The 27,261-nt window shown below is 37.3% G+C and overlaps 1 protein-coding gene across 2 annotated transcripts; it reads left to right on the plus strand.

The window, feature by feature from the left end:
* Positions 1–188: 188 nt before the first annotated feature.
* Positions 189–27,209, plus strand: DIS3 (DIS3 homolog, exosome endoribonuclease and 3'-5' exoribonuclease). Of its 2 annotated transcripts, XM_057707986.1 has the most exons (22): positions 368–494; positions 745–811; positions 1,075–1,232; positions 3,239–3,418; positions 4,227–4,300; positions 7,559–7,726; positions 8,487–8,651; positions 9,773–9,886; positions 10,015–10,152; positions 11,108–11,254; positions 11,627–11,743; positions 12,008–12,109; positions 13,056–13,120; positions 13,208–13,292; positions 14,768–14,895; positions 17,831–17,917; positions 20,156–20,312; positions 22,055–22,269; positions 22,378–22,546; positions 22,671–22,829; positions 23,535–23,657; positions 24,304–27,209. In XM_057707986.1, exons 3-22 carry the CDS (start codon positions 1,220–1,222, stop codon positions 24,385–24,387), a joined length of 2,490 nt encoding a protein of 829 aa, XP_057563969.1. In that variant the 5' UTR covers positions 368–494; positions 745–811; positions 1,075–1,219; the 3' UTR covers positions 24,388–27,209. The 2 variants fall into 2 exon arrangements, with proteins under 2 accessions (XP_057563968.1, XP_057563969.1); XM_057707985.1 differs by lacking the exon at positions 745–811 and having other exon boundaries at positions 189–494; positions 3,225–3,418.
* The last annotated feature ends 52 nt before the right edge of the window (positions 27,210–27,261 follow it).

The raw sequence follows: 27,261 nt of genomic DNA on the forward strand, positions 1-27,261 counted from the left end.
TGGAGTCCGAAGGCGGCCCTGCCCAATTCACGGGCGGAAATGGTTCCAGGCTCCGCCCATCTGCCCGCTCTCGCCCAATCCTCGCAGCCCTCAGACAGCCAACCAACGGCAGTCTCGAGGTTTTCCCGCGAGAGAGCCTCACCAATACCCGGGCGGAGGAAGGCGCAAACTTCCGGTAAAAGTGTAGTTGTGCGGCAGGGCTCCGAGCTTGACGTTTTCCGCCGGAAGAGCACTGCCGGGGTCGCGATTCCGAGCCGCGAGGCAAGATGCTGAAGTCCAAGACTTTCTTAAAAAAGACGCGGGCGGGCGGTGTGATGAAGATCGTGCGCGAGCACTACCTGCGGGACGACATAGGCTGCGGTGCGCCTGGCTGCGCGGCGTGCGGCGGTGCGCACGAGGGGCCGGTCCTCGAGCCGCAGCCCCTGGACCGGGCCAGCAGCCTCTGCCCGCAGCCGCACTACTTGTTGCCTGACACCAACGTGCTGCTCCACCAGGTGCGCCGGCAGGCGGGCGAACCGCGGGCGCCGCGGCCCCACCAGGAGAAAGGGCGATAGGGAAACTGAGGCCAAAGGAGGAGTGTCTTGGGCTTAGGGAGAGGCAGACCCCATCGGGACCCATGCCTCCTGCCCCCCAGGCCGAGGTTCTTTTCCCTGTACTGGTTTTTGTTTCTGTGTTTGAGTTCTTGGAGTTATAGGAATTTTAGATACGTCAGATTTCTAACTCCTGGTGTCTCTTCTGCCTTAGATTTTAATGTCTGGAGGCCGGGAACCTGGGCTTCTGTGGCCTCTAGCCTGCGACCCCCAGGCAGCTTGTAAGTGCCTACGGACGAAAACTATGTGGGCCAGCGTATTTCTTTATTAATGACGCTAAATCTACGAAGTATTGTAATCAGTCTGTTTACATGTGTTCAGCTTTAATCGACCTGAAGAGTTTTCTGTTGCAAAACAGCTCCTTAGTTTAATGTACAGTTGGTGTGTTTTTTAACCAACAAAGTTTTACGTTCAACAGAAGCAGTTTATGAGTGAACACAGGAAAAATTAACTTTATTTGTTCGTTTATTTATTTATTTAAAAGATTGATGTCCTTGAGGACCCTGCCATCAGGAATGTCATTGTGCTACAAACAGTTCTCCAAGAAGTGAGAAATCGGAGTGCTCCGGTATATAAACGAATCCGAGATGTGACTAATAACCAGGAGAAGCATTTCTATACATTTACTAATGAGCACCATAGGTAGGGGGGAAATTATGTCAATTATCAGGAAACTATAGAATTAGCTAAACTGGGGGGAGAGTTCCTGGTGGTAATCTGTGACGTCATCAGAAGATACACCATAGGTTTCATAGTTCTGGGAGTAATATTTGGTTCTTACACAGTTTATAGACCTTGCTAAGGTCATATAGGTATTGATTGGGTCAGACCCAGAACCAAAGTCTCCTGGCTCCTAGGCTGTGGTAGGTACTTTAATATCCAAAATGTTTTCATTTTGAATTGGTTTCAGCATGAATTGGGCAATAGGATTTTGGAAGATGAGATTTGCCTAGGTTCCTGGTATACCATGTTAAATCAATAATCAACATAGGTTAGTAAAATATAGGAGTTTGTGAAGGGAAGCTTTAAAAATGTAAAGCAGATACATTCTTAATGGGCTCTTAAAAGCTAAACTGATACCTTATAACTGATTACTTGAAGAGGATAAGGTTAGAAAATAGAATTCTTTGTTTAGATTACAGAACTTTGGACTTAATGTGTGATCTTAGAAAATATGATATTGCCTATTTATTATGTTACATAAATAATTTATAATGAGTCCTAGTTTACTTTGATGAGGTCAGAGTTTCTCATTGTTGGCACTGTTGACATATTGGAGTGGATAATTCTTTGTTATGGGACAGTTGTTTAGCAGTATCCCTGACCTATGCTCTCTGGATGCCTGTAGCAAACCTCCACTCCCCCACCAATCCACTAAGCTGTAACAACCCAGAATGTCTCCAGACATTGTGAAATGTCCCTTGGGGGGCAAAATCACCCCCTGGTTGAGAACTGCTGGATTAGACAGTGGACCTGATGATGAAATCCTATTGGAATATGCAAATCAAAGAATATTTAATTTCTCTTCTTGATTCTTATATTCCACACTTAAATATTGTTCTTATAAAGAACATCAGTAAATCATTTTTAGACTTCTTATTTCTATCTCCTCCTTGAAATCCAGAAACAGAAACGTCACGTGTTTTTCAGCACTCAAAGACCTAGTTTCTGTGGAGCAAGATCATCAGATTTTTAATCCAAGGTTAACAATTTTGTTAGCTTAAGTGCAGTGAGTAGAGCTTAGCAATACCAGGACTGACAGGAAGAATTAGGACACTCAGGCAAATCTCATGTAAAATTGTTGCTCAGTCTTGCTAAAACCAATTCAGAAATATGACAGTGTCTTTGATAAGCATACAAGCATTAGCAGGTGTATTTAATGGTGAGGAATAAAATAATTCTGAAAACAATATAAATAAGTATAAAATTCTAAAATTAAATTTCTAATCTTTAAGAACTAGATAGAAGTAATTGTGCTGAATTTTGTTGTACTTAAATTTGGCTTTGAAGAACAGATTTAAAGAAACAAGTGTGCTGACATTTGATAGCTCAGAGTGGATAGACTTGGAATATGCAGTCATATCTGTATCTGGTCTTTCAGTCTCTAGATGGCCTTTGTCATTTATTGAGGGTTTACCATGGATAATTTATGTGCATTATATACTTAATAACTATAGATTAATCATATAATCACAAATCATCTGATCATACAGTTGGTAGCTTTTAGAAATTCATGTTACTCTAGAGTTTGAATGAAATCTCACTATCAGACCTGCAAAGTTTTAGTACAGTTTTTTAACAAACTATTACTCTGTTAATGTCCCAACCTAAAGTATAAATTCTGATCTTAAATTTTTCTTTTGGTGAAATAAATTTATTTTAGCCTTTTTATTGTTTCATTAATAATATGATTTTCTTCTTTTCCAAGCAAATTGTTGTCTTAAAAAGGTGACTAGAAGGATCTTATTTGTTTCTTCTCTGAGGTATAAATATGAATACATTCAAGAGAGAAAAATGTACCATTGACTTTTAAGTTTAATGATTATTAAGCATTTATGTCCTAAGGTTTTTTTACATGTGTTTGATTCTATTATATTCCATTTCTTTCTTTTTTTCCCTTTCCATTACATTTAGAGAAACTTATGTAGAACAGTTACAGGGAGAAAATTCTAATGACAGGAATGACAGAGCCATTCGAGTAGCAGCAAAATGGTACAACGAACATTTGAAGAAAATGTCAGCAGAGAATCAACTGCAAGTTATCTTCATAACCAATGATAGGAAAAACAAAGAGAAAGCCATAGAAGAAGGGATACCAGCTTTCACTTGTAAGTCTCCATGTAGACCTAACTGTTAGTTCATGTTTGCAAATACATACAAAAATTATCATCAGAACAGAGAAAGAGAAATATATGATATTCCTTATATGCAGAATCTAATAAGAAATGATGCAAATGAACTTATTTATAAAATAGAAACAGACTCACAGACTTAGAGAAGGAACTTATGGTTACCAGGGGTGGAGGGTGGGGGGGAAGGGGGCTAGTCAGGGAGTTTGGGGTCAACATATACACGCTGCTATATTCCAAATGGGTAACCAGCATGGACCCACTGTATAGCACAGGGAACTCTGCTCAATATAACGTGGCAGCCTGGATGGGAGGGGAGTTTGGGGGAGAATGGATACTTGTCTGTGTATGGCTGAGTCACTTTGCTGTGCACCTGAAACTATCACAAGATTGTTAATCGGCTATACTCCCAATATAAAATGCAAAGTTAAAAAAAAATTATCATCAGGCCCATAATCAGATGTTCATTTGACTGTGTAGTGTTTTCATAGTCATATATAATGTAAGAGTTTTGTGTTTTTTCAATTTCTCAGCATTTCTAAGCTGAGTGAGTTGTGCCACCAATGGCTATTAATTTTCCCATCAAGATTTGCAATTGGCTTAGCAATAAAAGCTTATAGATACTTGATCCACTGCCTCTTGGGCGTGACCACCTCAACAAAGAGGGCTCTCCCCCCCAAAAAATTGACATAGGTATTGTCACAAATAAGATAACCCATGTTCTTCCATGTCTAAGGGGGAAAAAAACACATGTGAATTTATTAAGAACAAAAAACTTATTTTTCAGGTGAAGAGTATGTAAAAAGCCTAACTGCTAACCCTGAACTCATAGATCGTCTTGCTTGTTTGTCTGAAGAAGGGGTATGTTTGAATTTGTTTTACTTTGTTTTTGAAAAGTGAAATTATTCACATAGCCACTTCGAGATGTTAGGCTTCTACTTACCAAATTTAAACATTGGAATATCAGTGAGGAAGCTGGAATTGAAATAGGAGTTGGGTTATAAACAACAAGAGTGGCTGTAGTAGGCGTCTTATCAAAATGCCATCCCTAAAGACTTAACTTCTAACATAGCACTGTTCACTGATAATAGCCTTAGTAACCTGAGTAGGGCCTGGCACAAGGTGCACTATTTGTTTGATTAATAAATAAAGGAATTCATGGCTGGCTTCTGATAAGGAGTAGGTATTCGACAAACAAAGAAGCGGTGGGCACTGCAGAGAGTGTGCAGCTGTAGCGTCAATTCCGTAAGAGAAGGGAGGGAGTCATATGAAGTAGAACCGGAAGGGAAGGGGCCAGATAATGAGGACTTAACAATCGATTCTGTTAGTGATGTTTAAACTGTCTTATAAAGGTCTTCCTGAAGGGCTGCTACGAAGAGAAATTAGCAGATAGGATTCTGGGCTCCCTACCTTATACTGTCAGGCTAAAAGACATCAAAGGCTGATGAGGGTGTGTCTAGGAGGAATGGAGGAGAATGACCAGGAATGTTACTTATTTGGAAGACTACTGTAACTTCGATTTGTAAGATGATGCATTGTATCAAGGACAAGATTAGAAGCAGAGGGCTGAGTAAAGAGATTGCTGCACTAGTGGATGTGAGAGGGAGTCATTAAACTTGGTGAGCCCCTGTTTCCTTGTATTTAAAGTGTATTTAGCATTAATGACTTCATAGTGTTATTAGGGTCAAATGAGGTGATAAGTCATATTAATAAAATTCTTATCTCGGTGCCTGGCACATAACTATAGTAAATGTAAATGACAGATACTATGGTTATAAAAATAGGTTTTATGTAATAGAACATTATACGTACGTCCACTCTTTACAGCATTTTCTCCATCCCTGCCTATCTTCAACCAGCTACTTTACAAAACTAAATGGAAGTGAGAAAAAAAAAAACTGGGCTTGATTTTTAGAATACAGATTTAGGACTATCCTGTCTAATATGTAGCCACTAGTTGCATGTGGCTGTTTAAATTTAATTCAGGTTAAAACTTCAGTTTCTCAGTTGTACTATTCACCTTTCAAGTATCCAAGAGCCAGTTCTGCCTTTGTGACTACCATCGCAAAAAGAACACTCCCTTTATCACAAAGTTGTTTTGGATAGCGCTGGTTTAGAATAAGAAACAAGAAGTAATCTACCATTGGTGATTCACAGTATTTGATTACTTACTATGGTAGGGTAAGTGTAGGATATGGTGAAATTGCAGTCAGTTCAGTTGAAATACGTGTATGTTCTTCAAAGTCACTATGCCATGCAAAATTATATAATGAAAGCCACAGTTTACGGGAAAAAATGTGGTTAGGGACACACTCAGAAACTCCATGAAGCAGTGGAAAGAGGGTTATCTAAATTTGAACAGAAAGTTGTTACATCAGATAAAGATGGTGTGGCTTGTAAAACACGGTGATCTGAAGTAACTGATAGATGTTTGAGAGGTGTGTGTGTGTGTGTGTGTGTGGTGGATTCAGCTTAGTTCAGCTGGGTGCAGTTTTCTCCATTTACCTGTTATTTTTTAATAAATCAAATTGCATGGGAACACATTTGTGTTTTCAAAACAAGCATTATAGGAGAACTGACGGTACTTAGCAAGGGCATCTAACCCAGATTTGGGATGTCAAGGCTTCCTGATAGAAGTAGTGTGTAAGCTGAGGTGGGAAGGATGTTAACAAAGCAAATCGCTTTGAGACAGAGACATTTTAGCGGCATAAGGTAAGGGAGTTAACCATGTTAATAATTAGGGGAAGAGCATTTCATGCAGAAGAAACAGCAAGTTCAGAGGCTCTAAAGTTAGAATAAGTCGGCAAGATCAAGAAATAGCTAAAGATGTGGCTGGGAGGGAGTGAGCAGGGGAGAAAATGTTAGGGATGAAGTCAGAAATGTGGGCAGAGACCAGGTCGTGTAGGGTGTAGTAAGTCATGGAAAAAAAAAAAAAAGTGGATTTTATCCCGTGAATGCTGGACAGCTGTTGAGCAGGAGAATGATAATATCCATTTGGCTGCTCTAAGGAAAATAGGTTAGAAGCAAGGTTCTCCAGTTAGGAGGATATTTAGACAAGACAGAAAATTGGGCCATGGCAGCAGCAGTTAAGGTGGTGAGAGGTAGTCAAATATTGGGTATATTTTTGTTGATGTAAGCGTTTTGTTGATTTTAGGACTTGGTGATAGATTGGATGGGGCTATGACAGAGTAATTCATTAATCAGTTAATTAATGTATTTAATAGGCCATATCACTAATTTATTTAATAGGTCCATATTTATTTCTAATAGGTCATATTAGTTTATATGATGGTGAGGATATTATAGTAGAGAGGGGGGATGTTTGATTCCAGAGAGAGAATGTAATTCTAGGACAAAGTTCTTAAATAGAGAAGAGGAGATGGTAGGTAGATGCACATAGGTGAGCAGATTCAGCGGTGGGGAGATGAAGTAGGTCTCGAGTGATTGTGCCTGCTTCTCAGTGTGGAGATGGAGGTCCTTCATCTGGGAGTGAGGAAGGAAGACAAGGGCCTTGGAGAGTGAAGTCGAAAAAGAGAAGGTTTAAAGTGATCTCCTTCGAAGGTGGGAAATTTAGGAAATGAAGAAGAAAACGAAAGAAGCCGGGCAGTCAGGATGTTGGATGTTGAGGTCTCTGAGAATCCTGGAATGTGTTGTGGTGGATCTACAGCAGATCCCAGCCTGCCTCTATCTAACAGCCTTAGTTGTTTAAAAAAATCCGAAGTAAAATAGCTTTTCTTGTGCTTTCAGGAACCACAGTCTTTTCATGCACTTGCAGCTTCTCTTTACCCTTTACATACCTACCCACTCACTCGATCACCTGACTGTACACCTTCATTCCAGGAGGCCTGGGTAGGGGTGGGGGGTACACAGAGTTTCTTAGTGTTCTGCCTCTGTGGCTGACACCTAAATGTAATGAAATGGAAATGTTTGTGTATTTCTAAGAATAGAAAGCACTTTTTTTCTTACTGTGCTTATGTTTATTCAGATTCATAGAGTGGGTATATTGTAATGTGGATGGTTGTTTTAAAAAATACCTGATAATGGTAATATTGATAGTTGTATATGGAGTGTACAAAAGACTTATTACTAACTACATCTCTTGGTTTGCTTAAATCACAGAATGAAATAGAAAGTGGAAAAATAATATTTTCAGAGCATCTGCCGTTAAGTAAGCTACAACAAGGCATAAAATCTGGTACATACCTTCAAGGGACATTTAGAGCCAGCAGGGAAAATTACTTAGAAGCTACAGTGTGGGTTCATGGCGACGCTGAAGACAACAAAGAGGCAAGTGTGTACATGAATTCCTTTCACGCTAAAATGTTTTCTGTTCATTTTTTTCTTTCACAAGTGTTTAAGATTTTTGTACAAGAATTTAAATCAGCTTTATCCTCCCAGTTTATCAGCTTGAAGGAAGTTATGTGAGAGGTCATAGATACTAGTAGAATGAATCACTTTTTAGAAAACTGCTTATTGAGGAAAAGAACTTTCTATTAACCCACTTTTAAGAGAATAAAAATCTAATTAGTCAAAACAAAGCAGCATGGTGCCTCTATTTTCTGTATTATCATCCATCGTGGGAAATACTGTTTACATAACGTATAATTGCTCTGGAGGGCTTCGCACACTTTAAAGCAAAGAGCAACCGTTTGGGGGTGCTCACCATTTGCCAGGTACCCGTCTTATTGCTTTGAATGCTGCATTTCATTTAATTTTCAGCTCTGTCTGTAAAAGTAGGTACTTTCTTTTTTGTTTCACATATCAGGACCGTGAGATTTAGAGAGATTAAGAAATTTTGGTACTCATGTAAGAGTTACGGTAGAGCCATGAAGACAACCCGTATTTTCTGAGCATGTTTTTTTCTATTTGATATTGAGAAATTAAGAGGGCAGAGTAAAGGGACACTATAAAGGAAGAAAAGATATAAAGGAGGGGAATTAGAAACATAGAGACATCAGAATATATGTAAACTTCTGTAGAGCAACCTCCCCATTATTATATTGCCTTTGAAAATATCTGGGCATGCGTCATTTGCTATTTCACACAGATAATCTTACAAGGACTTAAAAATTTAAACCGAGCTATTCATGAAGATATTGTGGCTGTGGAGCTTCTTCCCAAGAATCAGTGGGTAGCACCATCTTCTGTGGTTTTACTTGATGAAGGTCAAAATGAAGATGATATGGAGAAAGAAGAGGAGAGAGAACGCATTGTATGAAACCAAGCAAGTTTTATTTTTTGTCTGTGTAGCTTTGAGTGATTTGTTAATGTATTAGCTTTGGGGAAAATTAAACAAGTTTCATCGCTTTCAGATGTATTGAATAAAATTATAGTGGTGTAGGTTTAATATATGTCATACACATAGTTGATTTCTTCGAAGCAGTCTCCTTTTAAAGACTTTCATTTGCTCAAATAAACAGATTTAAATACAAAAAGACTTAACTCAAGTGTGAAACTTGAACTCTGGCATTCAGGTATATGATCTGGCTGAATTAGGTTTAAGTAAATGCAAATTTTAAATCTTCTGAAATGCTTTTATGTAATGTTAAAATTCTCTCAGCATCATAGATGTACTTCTGGGCCCTTACAAATGGGCCTGTTTAATAATTCCTTCTCTATCCCCATATTTATTATGAAGAGAATGCTTTCAGTTGTTTCTTATGACATAAAGTCTACCTGATGTGACCTATGTATTTATCCATTTTAGACTTACAGGGATAACACAAGTAGTTGGAATTCACACATTAGTAGTTCTCTTTATATGAATTATATTCACTACTCTGGAGTCTTACTATAACATTATCTTTGCAGAGTCCAGGCCGTAAGAGAGTGTTAGAGGTGTAAAACCATAAGGTTACTTCTGCTGTTTCTAATAAGGACTATTATTTATTTGGGTTTATATTTTGGGTAAGGACGAACCTTTAAAGATATGTCTCTTTTTTAATGAGGTAATAAATGCCACGCAGCTTATTATTGGAAACTAGTACTAAAATTCTGCTCTATTTAATTACCAGACCTGTGTGTGTACACGCGTGTGCGCGAGTCAGCAAATCCTCATTTTAAAACTGAGGAGTTGGGTTCTGACATATTTATTCAGTTACTTTTCTTTTTTTGATAGTCTTTTTTTTTTTTTTGTAGTGCTGTATTATGGAACTATTTTTGTGGCTTTGTTTGGCATGCCTTGCCTAGAATTTTGAAGCATCAAAATTCCATAGTTTATGTCATAATTTACTGCCTGAGAAAGTATCTGTATTCTCAGTTTGAAGGGAAGTTGTCTCATTACCCTTACAGGAAAGATAACTGAAGATTTTTACTTTTATTTTTACATCTCAGCTTAAGACTGCTGTAAGTGAAAAAATGTTAAAGCCTACAGGTAGAGTTGTTGGAATAATAAAAAGGAACTGGAGACCATATTGTGGCATGCTTTCGAAGTCTGCTATTAAAGAGGTGAGTGAAGAGCATGTTGCTGTGTAATAAAAAATGAAATACATTGAATAGAACTTAGAGCCCTCACCTTGCCCCCATGCCCAGCCTTTTTTGTGTATGTAAAATCTTTTTTTCCTTATTTTCTCTAGTCAAGAAGACATCTCTTTACTCCTGCTGATAAGAGAATCCCTAGAATTCGGATAGAAACCAGACAGGCCTCTACATTAGAAGGGCGGAGAATTATTGTTGCTATTGATGGTTGGCCCAGAAATTCCAGATATCCAAATGTAAGCTTGAATTCCTAATTTTATTTTAGAATATTTAATTAAAACTTTGGGAGTAAAGTTGCTTCTTTTACTAAAAGTAGAATCTGCTTTTGTATAAGATAGATACTGAAATTTAGAAGTATTTCACAGTTGCCTGATAGTACATCCAGTTTGAAAATTAATCTTAGGAAATTCCAGTGTAAATCACTTGGTTACTTTTACTCAAACTTCCTAACAAATACCTTTTGCTGATAGCAAGTACAAAAATAGCATTTGAGACCTAAGTAGATTCTAATAAACAAATTTTGAAGGTAGGATATTTGAAGCACATTTTAAACTTGAAAAATAATAGGAAATAAGTAGACACCTTGTTATATGAGAACCGGGCCCTCAGGAAGTCTCCACCATAAATCAGTTGAGAAGTCTTGTTTTTAGCTGTAATTTACCTAGTGGTCATTTTTCAGACGTATGGAGAACATTAAGAAATACTAAAGTGGGGCTTCCCAGGTGGCGCAGTGGTCAAGAATCTGCCTGCCAGTGCAGGGGACATGGGTTCAATCCCTGGGCCGGGAAGATCCTGCATGCCTCAGAGCAAATTAAGCCTGTGCGCCACAACTACTGAGCCTGCACTCTAGAGCCTGCAAGCCACAACTATTGAGTCCATGTGCCACAAGTACTGAAGCCTGCATGCCTAGAGCCTGTGCTCTACAGCAAAAGAAGCCACCGCAGTGAGAAGCCTGCACACCGCAAGGAAGAGTAGCCCCCACTCACCACAACTAGAGAAAGCCCACGCAGCAGCAAAGATCCAAGGCAGCAAATAAATAAAATTAATTTTAAAAAAAATTTTAAAAAATACTTAAAAAAGAAATACTAAAGTGATATGTAAATGCTCAGGGATTTAATGTGATAGTAAAATATAAATTGCTAAACAGAAAGCTGTAAAATACACCTTTCTAATAATATCTTTTGGTTTTAGGGACACTTTGTAAAAAATTTAGGCGAAGTCGGAGAGAAAGAGACTGAAACAGAAGTTTTGTTGCTTGAGCATGATGTTCCCCATCAGCCTTTTTCACAGGCTGTTCTGAGCTTTCTACCAAAGATGCCCTGGAGCATCACTGAGCAGGTATGTTGAAAAGAGTCCTCAGTGACTTTATGAATTACTGTATCTGAGCCACTAATTTTGTTTGATTTCTGTATGTGTTTTTTTAAAATATGTAGAAACCGTGGTTTCCTCCTCTCCTGCATTTAGTTAAGTACAGAACTCTCAGGTATTACAGAAATCACTTGCTTTACTGACACTGAAAGACACTTTTCCAGGGGACAGACAGTAGCTTATTTTCCAAAGATGAGTTCACAAGTTATAAATCATGATGTGTAGTTATCATTAAGAAATAAAGCTTTTTTTAATTATAGATATTGTTGGTTTCATAAGAGCTGTATTACATCTGTACCACCAAAATAGTTTTTTATTTCTTAATAATGTGGCATCTTCTAGGACATGGAAAACAGAGACGACCTGAGACATCTGTGTGTTTGTAGTGTGGACCCCCCAGGATGTACTGATATAGATGATGCTCTCCACTGTAGAGAACTTGAAAATGGAAATTTGGAGGTATTCGTAATTATAATGATGTTCTATGCAAATATAGTTCTGGTCTTAAGTTAATTTTCTTTTGACCCATTGTAAGATTTGTTTGTGAATTATTTATGTCAAGTAGAGTTGGTTGTAGCTGCAGAGACTAATGGACATGTAAAAAATTGAAATGGTAACTGTGACTGAGGTGCTCTTTCCTTTTAACTAAATTTCTTCTTATTAGAACTCCATTAATGCCATTACCCAGTTAAGCATGTTGACATCCTTTTTGTCTTTTTTAAGGTTGGTGTTCATATTGCTGATGTAAGCCATTTTATTAGGCCAGGAAATGCTTTGGATCAAGAATCAGCTAGAAGAGGTACAACTGTGTATCTTTGTGAAAAGGTAAATACATTAAATTGAGAGTGGAATTTTGATGTATCATTTCCATTGTCTGTTTTATTCTTAATAAAATCGTAAGTTGTTTCCTGAGGAAAGGACAGCCTCAGTATATAGTGATATATGAATAACTACTTTGTTAGTTGTGCAGTTTGTCAAAATCATGGGCACTTTGGACTCTTGAACAGTCTGGAATAGTATGTGAGTTAGCTGAAAGACGTACATAGAATAAGGTGGCCTTAAGTCAGTGAAAATATTGCAGTGTGTTTTGTTATTGAGTGACCCAAATCACAAGTAGGTGTGGTTGATATATAAATTGTTATGTAGCTTTTAACTTATTATCTGTGGGTAATTAATATATTTTGTTTTCTATATATAGTTAAGTCATGAGTCTGTTCTGTCACAATTTACCACTTATTCTTCATTAAGTATGCTCCCATAAACTTACAGAGAAAATTTGTGAAAGTAGAAGGGAAAGTTAAGCTTAGTCTGTTATGAATTCATTGTCAAAGATCTGTGTAGCTTTTTTACATAAAAATTTAGTGTTTCTCTTTTTTTAGAATGTGGAAAACACCATGTGGTTTGTGTGAAGTATTGGAGGAAGGTCCAGTCACAGAGCTGTTAGGGCTCGTTTCTCTTATCTAGCACAAACGCAGTGTACAGACCAGAGGTTGCAAAATTGCAGAGCACAGCTAGGTGGGCAGGTAGAGAACTTAAACTAGGGTCCACGGACGTGAAATCCAGTTTTCTCTCATTGCTTCCCTCTTGTAAAAATCGTGTGTAACTGCTTTTCTAGAAGTAGACTTTTTATTTCACATTTTCTCAATTCTATTCACAAAGGCCTTTTTTTTTTGCCTTGTGAGATCAGTGCTATTGGTATTTGAGAAAAGAACCTCAAGTAAATGTATGGATATAGCCCAGTAATCCGTGACGCTTATTTTATCTGTTCCAGAGGATTGACATGGTTCCAGAGTTGCTTAGCTCTAACTTATGTTCTCTGAGATCTGACGTTGACAGGTATTTATGCACATTTCTTCATAAAAACATAGTATTTACTGCTTTACCTGATTCCCATTAACAAATACCATCTATTTTTTCTCATAGGTTGGCATTTTCATGTATTTGGGAAATGAGTCATAGTGCCGAAATCTTAAAAACAAGGTTTACCAAAAGTGTCATTAATTCAAAGGTTGGTTTCATGGTTAATATTTCACGTTTAACATCTTTGGTACTTTTGACAATGTTCTAGCTTGTTTTGAAAAAGTGAGGCTTATTAATAAGTTAAGAAGTCTTTCCCCAGTGTTGCAGCAGAATCTAGTTGTTTTCACTTATCTGCTTGATTTTTGATTTTATTTAGAAATGAGTTTATGTGGCAGTTTTCCTGTATTCAGAAACAAAGTCTATGTACTTGAGGAGACCAAGTAGATTTCTTTTAGCCGTAGCTCAGGAACTCCATTATTTGAAGTTGTCCCAGCTTACAACTGGTTAGTATTTTAAAAAGTGGCGTGTAACACCATCTTCTTGTTCCTCACGTTTTCTCACTGAAATGATGTTCTAATCATGGTTGAATTCCAGTAGGACTAGCCTGAGATCCATGTTCAAACAGAATGGAGCCAGATTATGTTTCTCATTCTTTTCCCTTTTTTTGTACTTTTCCCCAGATTCCCTTGTGTTCTCATTTTGCCCTGAATCTTCCTCTGATGTTTGCCAAACCACTTTTCTTCTAATGATCTATTTTCCAAGTTTACCTGCTTTTTCTCTCCCTTTGACATCATTCTTTTCTAATCAGATAGTGGTTAGAAAGAAAGCAGTGTTAAACTGACAGATAGTAAGTAATGTGTGAATGTTTTAAATTCTCCTAGATTTGTATTTTTTAAATAGCTTGAGTTTATAATTCTCCCAGACTTGGTCAGTGTAATAAAATTATATGAAAAAATATTTGGTAAACATATAACAGAAAACATTTTTAGACAGGGAACTCTTAGCCCCTGGTAGATAAGTTGCTTCTCCCAAGACTCTGACGTGGTCTGCATCACCTAACTCTCTATACTATTCCTGATTTTTACCCAAAAAAGCTACTTTAAAAAAAAGAAGCTAAAAAATGGCATTTTCCATGATGAGAGAAATAGGAACAGAAGCACTATTTGTATATTTGGATTATAATTGGAAATTAATGTTTTTCTATGATTTGTCTGATTCTTAGATTAGATACTTAAATTTGGGTACTTAGATTTAAAACATGATGTCTGGACTATTATAATCTTATTATTTGCGGTGCATGAGGAAGTAGTGGTTCTCTGGAAAGGATTTCACTTTACAGTCGTTCATTATCAGAGAATAATCTAACCTTCCTTTTATTTTATTTTAACATTACCTAAGTATTTATACATTAACTATGAAAGAAATTAGAGTTTAAGTTATTTAGTAACAGTTTTACCATTTTATTTTGTTTTATCATAAGTTTGCTTGTGTTTTGTTATGCGTCAGATAAGAGTTAATGAACCAGGAATCATAGGTGTGGAGTATAAATATTATAGCTAGGAATCTCTTTTTTTGTTATTGATTTTAGATTTTCTGAAATCATGGATTTTATGTAGTGGAAATAAGAGAACGTAGTAAACCAGTTTTTATAAGCGTTGTATTAACATATGGTTTCTTTTTTAGGCTTCCCTTACATATGCTGAGGCTCAGATGAGAATTGATTCAGCAACCATGAATGACAGTATTACTGCTAGTCTCCGTGGGCTAAATAAACTAGCTAAAATTTTGAAAAAAAGAAGAATTGAAAACGGGTACATTTCAAAAATATCTATTAAGATTTGTCTTAATTCACCTACCCTGATATTAAGAAAACTTGTGAATTCTTTAAAGGGTTTTGTGATGGACAGTGATGAATTATTTAATAGGCTGAATAGGGACTCTTTTTTTAATATAAATTTATTTATTTATTTAATTTTATTGGCTGTGTTGGGTCTTTTTAGCTGTGCATGGGCTTTCTTAGTTTCAGTGAGTGGGGGCTACTCTTCGTTGTGGTGCGCGGGCTCCTCATTGCCGTGGCTTCTCTTGTTGCAGAGCATGGGCTCTAAGTGCATGGGCTTCAGTAGTTACAGCACATGGGGCTTCAGTAGTTACAGCACATGGGCTCAGTAGTTGTGGTTCACGGGCTGTAAAGCACAGGCTCAATAGTTGTGGTGCACGGGCTTAGTTGTTCCACGGCATGTGGGATCTTCCTGGAGCAGGGATCAAACCTGTGTCCCCTGCATTGGCAGGCAGATTCTTAACCACTGCGCCACCTAGGAAGTCCTGAATGGGGACTCTTAAGTAGAAACATTCTATTTCTTCTAGAATGGAAGCAATATTAGCAACTTCTAAAATATTAGCAACTTGATTCTGGACTGATGTTTGTTCAGGTGTTCTGTTGTATTAAAGACCTTGATGTGTTTGAGTTAAAGATCTTGAAGAAATTCTAGGAAGGCAAGATCTTAAGACTGTTCTATGAGTTATTCCTAATTTTAATTAGAAATGAGTTTCAAGATTGAACATTGATTTTCAGATGTTTAAATAAATATAGATGAAATTCTTCTTGCACTTAGAGTTGCAAGAGGTTTTAGAGATTGTTTAATCCAACACCTTCATTTTTTAAATGATTAAGAGTAACATGGAAGCAGTATTCCCAAAGATCTGATCACTAGTGGCAGGTTCCCATCTTTTAACCGTTATATCATGGCGTTTGCCTAACTGCAAAGGAGTTTTAAGGAGTATCCAAGTAACCAAATTTGTTGAAGTAGTTAGAAGAAATTTGATCCTTAAAAAACATCATCAACTGTCAGATTAAAGCAAGTACTTGAACCTTTCATATGTTGGTTTCTGGGTTCCCATGCCCATCCAGGGTGAGGTCACAAGTAGTTATTAAAAGTGTTTTTGTTGGGGAGTGCAAACTCTAGATCTGTGCAGTTTTCATAAGATGTGCCTATTTAAATTAAAATTCATTAAAGTTAAAGAAAGTAAGAAATTCAGTTCCTGAGTCACAGTAGCCAAACTTCAAGTGCTCAGTAGCCACATGTGGCTAGTGGCTACCATGTTGGACAAGGTGGGTTGAGAACATTTCCACCCCCACAGAAAGTTCCATTGGACAGTGTTGTTCTAGGTATCTATGCTGAGCCACCCCTGTCTCAACTCGCTTCAGTTTCCTGGGAATTTTCTTATGATCCTAAATATGAAACTTTAAACTATGTAAGGTTAATTTGGATGCAGTAAAACCCAAGGAAACTATTGCTCAAGTTTGTCATTAAAATGTAAGTAAGAAGAATATAATTAGATTTCTTTGGTAACACAAAACAACACATTTTTCATCAAGTATTCGTTTATGGAAGGTTTACAGTATGCCGGGCATCAGAAGAAAGTTTGTTGTAAAAGTAAAGTCAATAAAACAAATTGAAACTGTATTTACTTTGGCAGTTTTAGAGTAAGAGATGTAAATTTGCATTGGTAACATAGCTTCTTCTAATTAGGACAGGAAAGTTATTTTTTTAACTTGAAAAACACTGTACTTCTAGTTTTGTAAGTATCAATAGATTGTCATCTACTGATAAAACGTATCATTGAGTCTTTTCACTCTTAGGGTGAATAGAGAAAGCAATCAGTAAAAAAATTGGTGTCTTTCACCTTCTTAAAGGATGTTATGTCTTAAATTATATCTGTCATGTATCTGTCCTAAAGAATAAATGTTATGTCATGTTTTAAATGTTCTATGAAGAAAAAAATGATCAAAATGTGATTAGTATACCTTGCTCTTTAGGTCAGGATGTATTAATTAGCACAGGTTAATTGTGATGTAGAACCTTGTTGTAAATACTACCTGGAAAGAAAGGAGTATTTGTCAGGATTCCCTCTCTAGTATTCCTTCTGTAGTTCTTCTAGTACAGGTGGAAGAGTCAAGGCAGAAAAGGACTTGAAATCCCACTTAACTTGCCTCAACTCATCTTTTTCCCCTTCTTTATGATTGTCCGAAGTTACCCAGCCTCATTAAAATTCTTAGGTTGATTTGGAGCTGACCTGATGAAAATAGCATCAAGATGTGTAGAACCACATTATACTTGCCTTGCCTTGTGGGAGTTTACTTTTCAAAGTAGAACTTAGCAAATCGTTAAATGAATTGTGCATGTAAAGCACTTAGCCTAGTGCATTATCTGACACATAGCACTCAGGTATTAATAGCCGTCAGTGTTTATAACATTAGTTGTAGTTTATCAGTCTCCTCTCCATTGGTTGAGTGTATGTGGAAGATACTTTTGAACTGGAGATCTTCTGATGTTACTGATCTACCCATGGATGCTTCCCTTTTGCCTTTCTCTACCATCCCTCACCCTAATACATTGTTTCTTGTAGTAAATAAAATACTGCTGGTTACCTTTATTTATAAAACTGGTTACACACCCCTATAGCTCAGTAAAAATTCAGTTTGGGTACAGAAGACATTCAAATCCTGAGAAACACAAGGAGTCATTTTGTTGTGTTGCTATTGTCCTCCCTTTTTAAATGCATTTTAGAATTGTAAAATATTAGGCTGTCCGTGAAGATAGAACATAAAACTTAGCAGGTGGTCATAAAGCTTTCAGAAGAAAAACTGTTATGCACTTGCTGTAATCATTTTCTGTTTTAAAAGAATCACTTCCGGAATTATGTATGCTACTGCTCACATGACTGATTCACCTCTCTCTTATTCAGGGCTTTGACTCTTTCTTCTCCAGAAGTTCGATTCCACATAGACAGTGAAACTCATGATCCTATAGATCTGCAGACCAAGGAACTTAGGTATGCAACTTTTTTGTTGGGTAGTAGATAAGATTTTGATTTTAATGTAGTACCTACTATATACATATATATTAATAACATATATTAGTACCCCAAATATCTATTTTTAGTAGGGTTATGATTTTACAAAGTTTTTTTGCTTATGAAATATAGAGAAAAATAAGTAGGATTTCACTTTCTAGTCTTTCTTATATAAAACATAGATCTTATTTATAAGTATTATAAAAGAAAAATTGCCAATTTGGTTTGTCTTAATGTATGGTGTATTAGAACTTGACTAGTAATAGTTATGGTAAGTAAAAGAAGATTGCCCTTATAATTTCTTAAGTATTTAATAGAGAATATACTGTGATAGGATAGTGTTAGTGGCCCAAACCCTGGGCTTTGAAATTTGAAGCTAGACTATCTACATTTGGATCCCACTTCTGCCAGTGACTCTGGACAAGTTATCTGACCTCTCTACACCTTGATTTGTTCGTCAGTAAAATAGGTAATGGTACCTACCTCATAGGGTGTTGTGAAGAATAGTCAGAGGTTAGGTATTGTTATTGTTTTACTGATTTGGATAAAGATTTAGGTGGCAGTGCTGGTTTTGAGCAAGTCAAAGTTAGGCCTCTTTTCCATGCCTGTTTTATAAGGCGATTCTGAAATTAATCATGCATTTACATTTTTCTAGTAGATGACCAAGGATTAAAAATGGGAATATACTCAAGTTTGTTAGTTAGGACTGGTGTGTGCCTTCTAGCATTAGACCTAAAATTTGAAAATACCTTTGGCTGAATTTCTATGCAAATAAATCTAATGTTAATAGCAAAAATGAACCCAATACCAAGGGCTTTTTTTTAAGGAAAATCTTGAATCTAGTTTTGTCAAAGTAGAACATCACCCATTTCTTCTTACCAAGAGGAAAAACCACATTTCTAAGAGATTGTCCCCATTGTTTTAAAGGTATGATTGGATGTCTTCCTAATGTTAAAAAGAAAAAAAATTAATGTTTTAGGAATCTTGTCAAGAAGTCATAAGATGTTAAAAATGGAAACATGAATGATAGATTAATAATGCATATTCAGTAACTTGGGAGAAAGAAAACGCTATTAAACAGAATGCAGATCATTTACTAAACTGAATTTTTTTTTTAATTTATTTTGTTGGCTGTGTTGGGTCTTCATTGCTGCACACGGGCTTTCTCTAGTTGCGGCGAACGGGGGCTACTCTTCCTTGTGGTGTGCTGGCTTCACATTGTGGTGGCCTCTCTTGCTGCAGAGCACAGGCTCCAGGCGCGTGGGCTTCAGTAGTTGCGGCACATGGGCTCAGTAGTTGTGGCTCACGGGCTCTAAAGCGCAGGCTCAATAGTTGTGGTGCACGGGCTTAGTTGCTCCGCGGCATGTGGTATCTTCCTGGGGCAGGGATCAAACCGGTGTCCCTTGCATTGGCAGGCGGATTCTTACCCACTGTGCCACCTAGGAAGTCCCTACTAAACTGAATTTTAAGTGGACATAGACTATGTAGAATGAAAAGCAATATCATATCTGTTAAGAGTTTTGAAGTCAGATTATATGGGCTCAGATCCTGTTACTACTGATAATTCTGATCTTGAGCAAAAGAATAATGTTACACATCTTTAATTTTCTCATCTGCCGAACAAGACTAGTATCTATATCTATATATATACATATATGTATGTATATGTACTGTATATATGTGTGTATACACACACACATATCACAACATATATAGCACTTATAGCACAATGTCAGCCATAATAAGCATCCAAACTAGGTGTTTTAAATCTCTCTTCATTTGGGGGATTTATTGGTGGAAGTTTTCATTTTTTTTAAAGCCAAAATTTTGTTGACCTAAATAGCTTTTAATTCTTAGAAAACTTTATTCTATGGATTTATAATTAATAAAAATCTCTTTGTACTCAGTATAAAGAGGTAAAAATGCTTATGATTTAGATTTTATATATTACTAGAGTTAGTAAAGCTACTGTTTTTTAATGCCATTTGTAAAGTATCCTCTAGCATGAGATTTATTCATGCAGTAATAATAATAGTAAGAGGTTGTTAGCACAGTAGCTGAGAAATGAAAGGGATGTTAAGTTCTTAAAAATACACACGTGCACACACACATGAATGTTTACATAGGAATTTTCATCTCATTGGTAGAAAAGGTAAGCTGTGAATGATATAGAAGTCTCCTTTTTTTTTCCTTATTTAATGATTTTCCCATTGGCAGAGAAACAAATTCCATGGTGGAAGAATTTATGTTACTTGCCAATATCTCTGTTGCAAAAAAAATTCACGAAGAATTTTCTGAGCACGCTCTGCTTCGCAAACATCCTGCTCCTCCTCCATCAAATTACGAAATTCTAGTTAAGGCCGCGAAGTCCAAGGTAAGGGCCCACAGTTTGAAAAAAGCATCTGTATTTGTGTTGTGATCTAATCACTGCACTGAATAATCTGTATTTACGTTTCCATAAATGTTTTGTTGTTTCCTGATGCAGAAATATGCCAGTAGTTCTTTTAATTAATAAAGAAGTCATCTAACTTTGGGTATGGTCATCTCTTCCCACATTGCAATCATTTGCTTAATAAAATCCTTTAATGTCTTTAAATAAAGAGAGCCCTATACCAAAGCCAGATGTTCCAGACTAAGTTATTTATAATATCCTGAACATACTAAGCTCTCCCGTATCTCTGTGCCTTTACACATGTTCTTTATGCCTATGTTATTACTTCATGCTTCCTCTGGACTGTCTACCTTTAGAGACTTACAGATGGCTGTTTTTTCCTCTCTTTATCTTAAACTCACTTAAGCTGTCTTTATGTCCTGTCCCTAAGAACGAAGTCCATTTTTGCATACGTGGAAAAAAGGAAAAACATAGAAAGAGCACCCATTTCCTCAGCCCCTTACACCCTGCGTCTCTGGTTTGTGGACTTCTATTTAGGCATGTTACCCCTCCCCTTGGGGTGACTGTGGCTTCCACTGCTTTTCTGTGGATCACTTGCTCAGGCTCCATCTTTCCAGAAGAGAGCTGGAAGAAGGAGTGTTGGATTTCAGGGCATTATTCTAACAGGATGATGTTAGTTTCTGATTTTTCAGACCTTTATGGTGTACCTGTTCTGTCATATCCATCAGAACAGAATCAGCTTCTCCTCTGCTCCAAGGCTTACATTGTAAATCAGAGAATGTTCTTCCTATTGTCCTATTTCTTTCTGTGACCTGGGTAGAGGAAGGATTTAAGTATTTTTGCCTCATCTCCCAAAGCAGAACAAGCAGCTAATTGCTGTATCAGCACATTGAGCTGTAGTAACCAGTACAGTTTTATTTTGCCTGTGGCCTTGACTTCTACTTTGAAAGAGGGGGAAATATCTGCAGAGAAAATCCAGACATGCTGAAACGTATCCAGATCCACTTTTTTTCTGCCCCAACAAAGATTAGACAAGTACAAGTTGGACTTTGAGAGAGAGCACTGCTACTCGCACTATTCTTTTCTCCTTGAAGCTTCTTAAGAATGTTTATACTGCAGTACCTTCAGATGCGTTCAGAAAGTTGTAAGGTTTGATGTTGTAAAAAACAACCATTACATTATATAAATTTATTTTTAGTTCTCCTAGGTTAAGGATAAAAGGCATAAACAGTTATTACCTGGTCAAAAAACACGATATTTGTTCAATCTGATTGTTTTGTTTGTTTTTTTTAGATTTATTTTACTATTTATTCATTTTTGGCTGCACTGGGTCTTCGTTGCTGTGCGCAGGTGTTCTCTAGTTGTGGCGAGTGGGAGCTACTCTTCATTGCGGTGCACGGGTTTCTCATTGCAGTGGCTTCTCTTGTTGCCTAGAGCACAGGCTCTAGGCACGTGGGCTTCAGTAGTTGCAGCACATGGGCTCAGTAGTTGTGGCTTGCAGTCTCTAGAGTGCAGGCTCAGTAGTTGTGGCACATGGGCTTTGTTGCTCCACAGCACGTGGGATCTTCCCGGCCCAGGAATTGAACCCATGTCTCCTGCGTGACAGGCAGATTCTTAACCACTGCGCCACCAGGGAAGCCCCTGATTGGTTATATTTTGAAGACATGCTGGTTCTGATTTTAAAATGTTTAATATGATGCTCTTTCCCTCTTCTTTATTCACAGAATTTGGAAATTAAAACTGATACAGCCAAGGCGTTGGCTGACTCTTTGGACCGGGCAGATTCGCCTACTTTCCCATATCTAAACACCCTGTTAAGAATATTAGCAACTCGCTGTATGATGCAGGCTGTGTACTTCTGCTCTGGGATGGATAATGATTTTCATCACTATGGCTTAGCATCCCCAATATATACACATTTTACTTCACCCATCCGAAGGTACTTATTCCTTATGAAATTAGAGGTAGAAAATAGTTGCCTTTGAATTTTAAAAGGACGATTTAATGCTAACATAGCATGATTGTTATTTCTCCTTCATAAATCTAGATACGCAGACATCATTGTTCATCGGTTGTTGGCTGTGGCTATCGGGGCCGACTGCACTTACCCAGAGTTGACAGACAAACACAAGCTTGCAGATTTATGTAAAAATCTCAATTTCCGGCACAAAATGGCACAATATGCTCAGCGAGCATCTGTGGCTTTTCATACGCAGGTATTTGCCTTCTAACTAACGTTAGTAGAAATGAAGTTTCGTTCACTTTTAATTGCAGAATTTTTTTTTTAACTTCAAAATATTTTAAGACAATCCTTAATAAGGTTGTATGCTTTTTTTACAGTTATTTTTCAAAAGCAAAGGAATAGTAAGTGAAGAAGCGTATATTCTATTTGTGAGAAAGAATGCTATCGTGGTGTTAATTCCAAAGTACGGTTTAGAAGGTACAGTGTTTTTTGAAGAAAAAGACAAACCAAAGCCACGGCTTATTTATGATGATGAGGTACAGTATTTCTAATGTTTTTATTCTGGGTTTTTTTGGAGGGGGGACACGTTCTCTTTGATAGGTTGCAAATGGTACCTATAAAGGATAAAATTATTTTTGTACCCTACAGAATTTTATGCCAGCTAAGCTTATCATTTTACTCACAATTTCTCTGCCCAGTATATCTTCCCATATACAAAAATTGTTCTTGATTTCTTTCTTTTATACCATGTAAAGTTTGCCCCTCTAAGGAAAACTTGAATTATGCTTTGTCCCTGGTGGACAAATGGATTAAAGGGATAAAGGGCTCTTTATAGCTCCAAGAGGGAATTTTTTCAACCAATTCTCAGTGTCTCTCACCTGACACACTGCCTACTTCCCTAACCTTAGTACAACTACAAAACAGTGAATTCTGCCCACATTACCTTTGTGCTCCAGTACAGCACCAACAATTTGCTAACTAAAGGGGTGAGAATCCTGTGGTTAATGGGTATGTATTGGGACCACATTAATGAAAGGGGGAAGTTTGCACATAAGTAGGTCATATGTTTGTGAGGCTGTTAGATTAGTGGTTTTATGTTGAATACCTAGATGCTTATCAAATATTGAAGTTATTTTTAAATTTAAACTTTTAAATTAATATGGAAGATAAATTGTAGAGAATTAGAACCAGGCCTCAGGTGTAAGGAAGCAATTAAAAATAGTAAAATGTGTTTTGTTTAGATACCATCACTTAAAATAGAAGATACAGTGTTCCATGTATTTGATAAAGTTAAAGTGAAAATCATGTTAGACTCATCTAATCTTCAGCATCAGAAAATCCGAATGTCCCTGGTAGAACCACAGGTAAGACACAACTTACACTCTCCATGTTGTGGTGGAATAAACAGTACAAATTTTGTAAAAGAGAGTGATGTAGTCATAAGTTATTTCTATTTAATGATGGAGAGAATCCTGTAGTATTGTGGAGGACAGATGTCTGCATAAGAAATCCTGTTTTCTCACTGATTTCCCTAGGCCATGGGAACCCAGGCACCTGGGCTTCTTCTGAGGTCCTTGGTACTACCAAAAGTGGAGTTCTGAGATCTGCCTACTTTTTTTTTACTTTTATCAGTTTTGATATCTGCACTTTCGAAGATCAAGTTAAAGTGTGTTTCATCTAAGACATTAGTTCTTAACCTTGGTTCTGCCCCCGACACACCTGAGGCCTCTGATCCAAGTCAGAGCGGCTCACAGCTAGGATAAACTGAACTTCCCAAATGACATACTTCTACCTGTTGAGATCATGTCTGCCTTTTACATTCTGAACCACTATTCCTTTGTATGTGAAATATATACATACATTGTGTGGAAAATCTGCTCTTCCTTACTGCCACCACCCTTACATTTTTTTGAACTCAAAAGTGTCACTGGGGAAGGGCAAGATGAGAATAAGATTTATTTCTCATTTTGCACTTTTACTCACCTGTTTTTCCCATTTGCGTTACTTTAGATACCAGGAATAAGTGTTCCTACTGATACTTCAAACATGGACATTAGCGAACCAGAGAGAAAGAAGAAGAAGCTTCAAAAGTAGCTACAGTCAACCAAAAAAACTTTGAAGATTGATTTCCTTTTAAAAAAAAAAAGTCTTGAGAGAACATTTGTAAACCTAAGAAGTGTGATAGTTTGTTACTTCTAAGTACATTTTAATAATTTTTAAAATTTGCATTTTTATTGAACTGTTGACTGTGTCTATCCCATCATACTACTTCCTTTCTGAATTGAACAGAACTATTTATGCAGAAAAGTCAATTGAAAAACCATCACTTAAACAGTGGACAGGATAGCAACTTGAGGGATCTGTAAAGATCATCTGAAGGGAGCACTCATCTGCTTATCGAAGAGATGAATTTTGCATACGTAATTTGATTATCTACTATTGATAGAAAACTATAATTTTCCTATGGAGAAAAACGTAACGTTTTTAGAAGCAAGGAACAATTTATTCTTTCTAAGCCTTGAAAGCCGTCAGTGTATGGTGTGGCAGTTTTTATCTTTCAAGACAAGTCAAGAGCTATCAGGGGTTCAGCATTTAATCTTCTTTGCCATCTGCAATTTACCTAACTTATATTAAGTGTTCCTTTACTATTAAAAGCCTCCTGCATTTTATTAGTGGTCCTTGAACAGCTGTGAATGTTTGGGAATTGGGTGTTGAAGGAAGGTGAAGTAGAATATTTTGAGCTGACTGGAAAGAGAGTTGTTTTTTTAATACCAGATAGTGTGAGCATCATCCTTGACCTTCAGCTCAAATACCTCCCCAAAAATAAGGCATTAGGGTTCAAAGAAAGAACAGAGATGGCAATTTAAATGTCACACCATGTTACTTATAAAATAAAAAGGAGGGGATTCGTGGCTTTTAAATTGCACATATATATCAGATTATGTAGGAAAGGAAGGGTTGTATGAGGACATGAAAGGTATTGCTACTTTGAAGTACTGAAGTATTGCTACTTGGTGTGCCAGTGACAACTTCCTTGCCAACCACAAAGATTATTAAGGATAAAATTGGTGTTTTCAAGAATATTTTGAGATAGATACCTTAAAACATTTTACTTTGCTCATTCAATTTCTGAAGTACCAACACTGTACCAGGTTCCTCACCAGTCAAGTAAACGATCTCTGCCTTGAAGAAGCTTGCAGTGCAGTGAGTGAGAAGAGACTGGCAAACCCAGGTGTAGGAAGTGGAGATAGTGAGGACGTGTACATTCAGGCACTTCAGTAATTGTTAAAATGATTGTTCCCGCTTCTCTTCCTGAGGAAAACATCCACACCAGTGATGTTTCAGTAGGAGGAAGAGAGCCTTGAGTGGACTAACACCTAGAGCGCAAGGCTTTCCTTCAGGCTTTGCCAGCCAGCTGCTTTCTGTCACAACCATAGCTCTCCACTCTTTTGCTCTTACAGAGCGAAAGCAGCCGTGGACTGTATGTAAACAAGCGAGCATGGCTACATTCCAGCAAGACTTTGTTTACGGACAGGGAAATTTAAATCTCATAATTTTCTGTGTTTAACAAAATGTTACTTAATTTAATTTCCATGCTGCACCTCTCCCAATCATTTAAAAATTCTTTGCCCATGGGCCATAGTTCCTACAGTCAAGGAAAAGGGAGGCTTGGTTTTCTTACGCTTTTATGAGAAAGGCCAGCTTCAGGCTCAGTCCCTAATGAGTAGTTCAAGATAACCAGAAATCTTATTTTCACCTTGAAGCCTCTTCCTTGGTAATCTAAAATGCTTCGAATGCCAGTTCTTATGCTAAGCAGCTCACATAAAATATTTCATTTAAAAAGCCATGTTGGCTAAGGACTGTTATCCCCATTTTACAGAGGGGTAATTGATGGAGGTTTATGGCCTATTTCAGGTAACAAGTGACAGAGGAGAAATCTGAATCCAAGTTACAGTCACAGCTTTGTTCTTTGTTTCCTGACTTGTGCTATTAAAAAACAGCCAGGGAAGCCCTACCCTTAGGATCCAGAATTCCTCTCATGTACAACAACTGTTTTAAGTTCCTGTTAATTCTAAAGCCTGTGAATAAGGACTCAACTTCCTCATGCACTACTCTTTAGCAGTGGACCTAGTGGGTAATGGCTTTAACGTTTAGGGTACTGGGGGGAGAGGATGAGCCAGGCAAAGAGCAAGAAGTCAGTCTTGCAGGTTGGCAGGAAGTGTACAAGGTGCACAAATGTAAGGAAGGACGTGACACAATGACAGTATGTCTTTATTTCCTAGAGCTCCATATGAATTATTCCTTCTTGAATGAGGCAGTTTTTAAAAGGTATGTTATTAAATATGAGTATACATTCTCCAAAGGTAAAGAATATTTCCCCCCAAAATTATATACCCATTTTACTTCCAACATGAACATAAGTTTATTTAATTAAAAAAAATTAGTTACATGCCTGCCCAACCCTAAGCTTCATAAGCCTAAAGCTCTACAGGAACCCCACAGTTTACCCTGGTTCTCCTGTGTTCTCCTCTCCCTACCACATTTGAGCTGGAAAGGATGTCCCTGCCCTAAGGATGAAGATACATTCTGGGCATCCCACATTTATCCCACTAACAATAACAACACGTGATAGTGAGATTTACATTTTTTAGACCAGTTATCACTGGAACTAAGAATTTCTACACTGAAGTGAACAAATAGTTCAAGAATGAAATATTTTGGAAATCTGCCTAACCTCCTTTCTACCTCTTCGATTAAGTTTTCTTCCTATATCATATTTCTTTCTTTCTTTCACAAAGGTTACAAATTTATATTCATCTGTATATTCACATACTTTTATGTAAAATAAAACATAGCACCATCACAGTTCCACATGTTCCCAGAACCTCTGCTAAAGTCAGTGCCGTCAGTAAGGCTCACTAAGCAGCAGTTCACTGACCCTGCAGGACAGGAGCAAAGTTATCAAGT

Source organism: Hippopotamus amphibius, chromosome 14, assembly GCF_030028045.1.
Source record: "Hippopotamus amphibius kiboko isolate mHipAmp2 chromosome 14, mHipAmp2.hap2, whole genome shotgun sequence".
Classification (NCBI taxonomy): domain Eukaryota; kingdom Metazoa; phylum Chordata; class Mammalia; order Artiodactyla; family Hippopotamidae; genus Hippopotamus; species Hippopotamus amphibius.

Bases quoted from the DNA above. Each gene is read 5' to 3' on its own strand.
- DIS3 (XM_057707985.1), top strand. From the start codon at position 267: ATGCTGAAGTCCAAGACTTTCTTAAAAAAGACGCGGGCGGGCGGTGTG. The intron at 9,887-10,014 runs GTGAGTGAAGAG...TATTTTCTCTAG, and splicing joins CGAAGTCTGCTATTAAAGAG to TCAAGAAGACATCTCTTTAC. The intron at 23,658-24,303 runs GTAAGACACAAC...GCGTTACTTTAG, and splicing joins TGTCCCTGGTAGAACCACAG to ATACCAGGAATAAGTGTTCC.